The sequence below is a fragment of the Crinia signifera genome, chromosome 7 (assembly GCF_055691185.1).
Source record: "Crinia signifera chromosome 7, ASM5569118v1, whole genome shotgun sequence".
NCBI lineage: Eukaryota > Metazoa > Chordata > Amphibia > Anura > Myobatrachidae > Crinia > Crinia signifera.
In genome coordinates, this window is record NC_139223.1 from 185,584,708 (window position 1) to 185,590,707 (window position 6,000).

At 39.7% G+C, this 6,000-nt stretch overlaps 1 protein-coding gene across 4 annotated transcripts in view; it reads left to right on the forward strand.

Annotated features, from left to right (window-relative positions):
- The window catches only part of NCKAP1 (NCK associated protein 1), a 96,529-nt gene extending 94,012 nt beyond the window's left edge, over positions 1-2,517 (forward strand). For all 4 annotated transcript variants that reach the window (XM_083154679.1, XM_083154680.1, XM_083154681.1 and 1 more), the window contains 2 exons: positions 239-328; positions 1,480-2,517. In XM_083154679.1, the coding sequence (XP_083010805.1) occupies positions 239-328; positions 1,480-1,596 (207 nt within the window). In that variant the 3' untranslated portion in view covers positions 1,597-2,517. The remainder of the gene's footprint in view (positions 1-238; positions 329-1,479) is intronic.
- Positions 2,518-6,000: the final 3,483 nt, after the last annotated feature.

The following is a 6,000-nucleotide window of genomic DNA, read 5'->3' on the forward strand; positions in this document are numbered from 1 at the left end:
TGTCTGATATGTATAAAATTGATTTATATCGATTTCATAGCTTTCTGATCTTTTGTAAACGTTTGGCACCATATCTGTAATGAAAATCCTAAATTCTTTCCTAGTGCCTAGACGCAGTATATTATTGAATGGCTATGAGGGTTTATGTATATCAATGTAACTTTTTATATATAGATGTAGCTACATGTGTCTGTATACAGGATTTTGATGACATAATTCCACATACTTGTTCTTTCAGCTTGCATCTTCCAGTCTGCTAAAAATTGGCCAAGAGACCGATAAAACAACTACAAGGAACAGAGAATCTGTTTATTTGCTGCTAGATATGGTAAGGGAATGACTAAGCAATATGGTATCTCGTCCCAGAAAACAACGATTTATCTGGACTGTTTAAACAGGTTTCCTTGTTTCAGAGCATGATTCTTATTTACTTGTGTATCTTTGGGGTATAGTCAATGATTTTTGCAAGCTGCGACAGCGAGCAATGCTGACTGCTTGCTGTCCCAACTTGCATGGTCAGTATTCAATTGACCCCCTGCACACGCCGTTTCCACCTAGCTGGGTTTTTAAAGCAACGTGGAAATGTCGCGTGCAGCCGCCAAAACAGCAAGGCTTGCAGCTAAATGCAGCGAGCCTTGCTGTTTGGGGGAATCCTCGCCGTCATCGGACAGTGAGGGTTCCCCCAAACGGTTAAACCACCGGCGCGGGGGTTTAACGGCAAGGGTCACTTGTTTTCATCAATCTCCGCCATTTAACTCCCTCACCGGCCGCATTGATTACTGCCCCATGAATTTGTCAAAATAGGTGTGAAAATTGGCAGACAAATATTATTTATCATGTTGACCTGTAAACTTTTTCTCATATATGGGAAATATAATTTTTTTTTTTTTTTTTTACACAATATATATTTTTTTGGAGTTTATGTAACAAATGTGAGAGATGCCGGCATTTTTAGCGGATATTTTGCACATCTCTCACAGATGTTGGCACTGAAAGGGTTAAGAAACAACAAACCAGCCCTTATGTGGGCTTGTCATCCGACCTAGATCTTTCATTTTACATAAATTGTACATGTTCAGCTCTGATGAATCACAAACAAAAACACTGAGTGGATTTTGGAAATAGCAGGTGGCGTAAAACTGTCACTCATGCCTCGAATATTGTAGTTAAAATCTGTATTCATTTGGCCTGGTGTAAAACAAGTATCAGGCCTGTTTCTGAATGAAAGTGTGTGGCGGTTTTATTTTTAATTATTATTGTTTGTGTGTGCACTTAACCCACATAAACGTGAAATCCGGACTTTGGGTCAAAATTGTTTGTCGACAAGTCAGTAAAAGTTTTTTATTTTTAGTTTTTTTTTTTGGTTACTTTTTCCTACCTAATCAATTACATGGTTTGATGAAATTGTAGTAAATCTAGAATAAATATAATTGGTGAATACATGACTCTTTAACCTGTTTTTTTTTTTTTTTTTAACAGATTGTGCAAGAGTCGCCATTCCTAACCATGGACTTGCTGGAGTCCTGTTTCCCATACGTCTTACTGAGAAACGCTTACCATGCAGTTTACAAACAAAGCGTCACCTCCTCTGCATAAATATTTTCTCGATGAAAACCTAGAACGAGTTTCTGCCTGCTCGGTTTTCGCATTAAAAACTATGGAGTACTTTTAATGGTTTGGACGAGAAATACAAAACGGTTTTGTGACTTAAAACTCTTCCCTCCCATTCCATTGTATTTTTGACCAGTGGTTTCTTTATGCAGTTGTACTACCAGATAGGCTTGGTTGGTTGCACTTCACTGAAATAATAATAATAAAAAAAAATTCTAGAAAAATAAATATAAAACTGTAAAAAGATTTGATTTCTGGACCGTTACATGCAAAGAATCGGGAACTAGAGGGGGGGGAGGGAAGCACGAACACTACTTTTTGGCTGTTTTTTTATATCTGATCATGCAAAATATTATTGCTTGTTTATTTCAAAGAAATGTATTTAGTGATTATTTTAGATGGTGGTATAGGTGATCTACATCTGTGTGTAAATTATTTCATATAGGGAGAGTTATAATCTGTACCTTTTTATGTTCTTATCGATAATGGTTTGGATAGGTGATTCTGTGATTTCTGTGAAGTAATTGCACCTTTTATTTTTTATTTTTTTCAAATTCATTCACTATATTGAAGCGGAACAAAACAAAAGAAAATAGGTTCTCCCATATATTGCACATTGAGCATTTATAATACAGAACCCTCCCCTGTATTTTAAGCTGCAGCAAATGTTTGTAAAAAGCATAGTATAACTTTTTTTAGACTAATTTCAATGATGCTCTGTTGGCATTAATATTACCATTGTACCCTGCTATATTCTATGGAAAGACGTGCTTACACATCTCTGATGTTGATACATTTTGTTTTTTTGTTTTTTCCCCCCTTTAACCACTTTTATATGTTTTAAGTTTTTGAAATCCAAGTGTACCTTCCATAACATACAATAAACAATAGACTGTATCAAACAAATGTGTTTGCCATGTGTATAAGTTTCAGTGGTAGGTGTTGCTGTGAAGATTTTTTGGGGGTATTCAATTAGTCCAAAAACAGTTTTCCCTATTCAATTGCGTCCGTGTTCAGCCTGTTTTAGCACTGATGCAGTTTCCCTTTTGTAAAATGTCAAAACTGCATCGGCAGAAGATTGTCCAAAACTGATTCGCCGATCCACGTGTTTTACGACCGTGAAATTTTTGGTACTTGTGTAATATCTGGGCGCCCGATTTTTTGATTGCATGCGATTTTAGCCAAAATTGCATGCGATGTGATTTTTCCATAGGAATCACTGTTAAATGGTCCCAAATGGCCCCCAGGCCCCCCATTGTTTGTATGCCCCCTCATTGTTAACGCCACCCCACCATCAACGCCATCTCGAAGCGCGGCGAGCCCGCGAGGAGCGGCGGTACGCATCTTCCGACCTTTTCATACCCCCACTATCCAGGTCGGCGTGGAGTAGATTTTATATAGTGTGGCGAGCCACCGAGCCCGAAGCGTGGCGAGCGGACGCGTAATACCTGTGAAGTAATGCGCGTCCCCTTGCGGGGCTCGCCACGCTTTGGGCGCGGTGGCTCGCTGTGCTCGCCACACTATACACACAATGGGGGGGCCTGGGGGGCATTTCACATTGACCCTAATGGTCTCAGGGATCATTTGGGACCATTTAACATTGATTCCTATAGAAATTTTGGCTAAAATCGCATCGCATCTGATTGTATGCCTTAAGTTAAGGCATACAATCAAAAAATCGGGAGCCCATAAGTACCACATTTTTTTCCCAGCGGCCCAATAAAATCTGCAATTTAATTGAATAGGTTGAATGTACATTCAACCAAAAGCCATAAAAATGCAGATTTTTTTTTTTTTTTTTTTACTGACTAGTGGTACTCTACAATATGCAAGTAATTTTATATTATTTTATATGTAGACATTTCATTAGAGGACACTTGTTGGTGTTTTTTCTTTTAAATTGCCAAAAAATGGCCAATAAACATTAAAATAAAAAGAAGAAACTCGTCAAAAAACAAATGCAAATATATTAAATCCATCCATTGGCTTAATTTCCATATTGAGTTCTTTGTAATATCTCAGCGGTGTCCGCAGTTATTGAGGATTACTAATCACTATAGGGGTGGATTTTGATTGTACTGTAGGGATGCTTGGAGAGTAATGTAGGGTACACACCAGAACGACAAGGGCACAATCCCATCAATCTAGATCCAATCCCGACCGATTGGATGTAGATTGGGCCCTTTTTTGCCTGTTCTGGTCCGATCCGATGCGCGGCCCCGTGGGTCGGTCGGTCGTTATTCAGATCCTACCTGCAGCAGGTAGGATCTGAATAACGACCATACACCCGGGTGCAGGTCGCGATCGGATCGGAACCTGCTCATGGTGCACATACTCAGCGGGTCGTGCGCTCTGCGTGATTGTGAGCGGATTAGGACGACCCGCACACGATGTGCATCGTGAGCGGGTCGCCCTGGTGTGTACCGGGCATCAGATTCAATATTGATGATATTAGTAATAAAATAAAGTTTGGTCCTAAGCTCCAACATTACCCTTCAGTAGTAAATGCTACAGCCATCTTCGAAACTTGGGGCCATCGAATACTGAAGGATTGAAGTGCTTGAGTCAATGGACACCTAAGTTTTATCAAGTCAATAGAAGCTTAAACCTGGATCATAGCAGAGTGGCCTGGAGGCTCCTCTGCTTCCTTGATGTGATCTACCGGTTGTGGCCTGGCAATAAAAAAGAATGAAATAGAGATTATAAAGGGTTCTCGTTACTTATTGAACCCCTCTTTTTAATTCCCAAACCATTACATTTTGTCGACATTGGATACAAAACAAAAAGTAAATGTTAGAAGTATCCCAACTGGTGAAAGTCGCACGAGTGTGCACTCAAATCGTTACCTAGTGGCAGAAATCCCTTTCAATGTGGGGTAATCTTGCTGCTTACTAGACCTGTGATCTATGGTGAGATAGAGTACAACTGTGGAAGGAGTCCTCTGACAACAGTTGCAGCATAAGGAGGAGCAATGTCTATTCTGTGGGAGTCTTCAGATGTCAGCTGGAAAAATGTGTCCCGTTCTCACGAGGGTTTTGTGTTCAATTGATCTCTTCCATGGTGTTGCATTTGGTGCTCTTCACCCACACTAGTAATGTGCCAAGGTTTACTCCCAGCATTAATCAGGATCTGGGAATGCTGCACAGGCTCTGCGTACAGACAAGAAGTGTCTGTGTGATGGTGACAGAGATGTTATGGCCGGCAAGGAAGCAGAGCTGTGATGCTTAGGAGTAAGAGAAGCTATAGAGGACTCTGGTAAATGTATGAAGCTTGGAAGAAGTGTTATCTATCTCCATAAAGAACGTTATGTGCAAGGTGATAATGCTCCAACCAATCAGCTCCTACCTGTCAATTTACATATTGGTGCTGATTGGCTGGTGCATTATCACCTTACACATAATGGAGCAGATGTATTAAGCCTTAACAAGAGATAAATACAAGGGTGATAAGGAGAGATAAACATCCAGCCAATCACCTGCTAACTGCCATGTTACAGGCTGTGTTTGAAAAAAGTCAGTAAGGAGCTGATTGGCTGGTCGTTTATCTCTCTTTATCACCCTTGCATTTATCTCTTGTTAAGGCTTAATACATCTACCCCATAATGGTGCAGATGTATGAACTAGCGTTAAGTGCACAAATGCACTTAATGCTGGTTAACTGGGGGGATTACGATTTCCCTAATGTATCACTAGCGCACCTAACGTGCGCTAGTGACAGCCCGCCGACAGGCGGAAATAGCTGGGAGTGAATACCGCATAAAGTATTTTTGCTAATGTTTTTAATCCATTCAAAACACAATGGCGTATGGTGTACAATCTGCCCAGTGATCCCCGGTTCACGTAGTGAAAGATTCAGTTGCCGTGTGATTCAATTAATTTAAAGTTTTAACTCATTTGCTCTACTTTTAAACTAAGCATTTTTATGACACATGGAAAAAATACAACTTAGTTTGCTGTCACATAGCGTTCAATCCGTGCAAGAGGGGTGAAACTTGCAAAACCATCTTGGTTCAAGGTCATTGTTTTTGCTTTTTGAAAAAAATTTTTTTTTTTAGAGCAATGTTATTTGTATTAATAGACAGTAGTAAAGTTATTTACATCAATTAAAAATGAATCTACTTTTGGTTGGTACTTTTTGCTACTTGTTGCTGTTGGGGTTTTGTTTTTCCACAGAACCGAATGGCGTAGTTGGTTCATTTAACCCGAAAGCTGGCTCAATGGGTTATTCTTTGATCGTAATCATCAAAACTCTGCCTCCGAACGGTTCCCAGTCTGGACATTTATACTGTGATCCTGCGTGAATTTTATATAAACACTTACAGTTTTTTTATGATGAAAGAAAAGCTGCTCTGTGCTCATCCATTATAATAGCTTCTTGTGTTCAAGAATG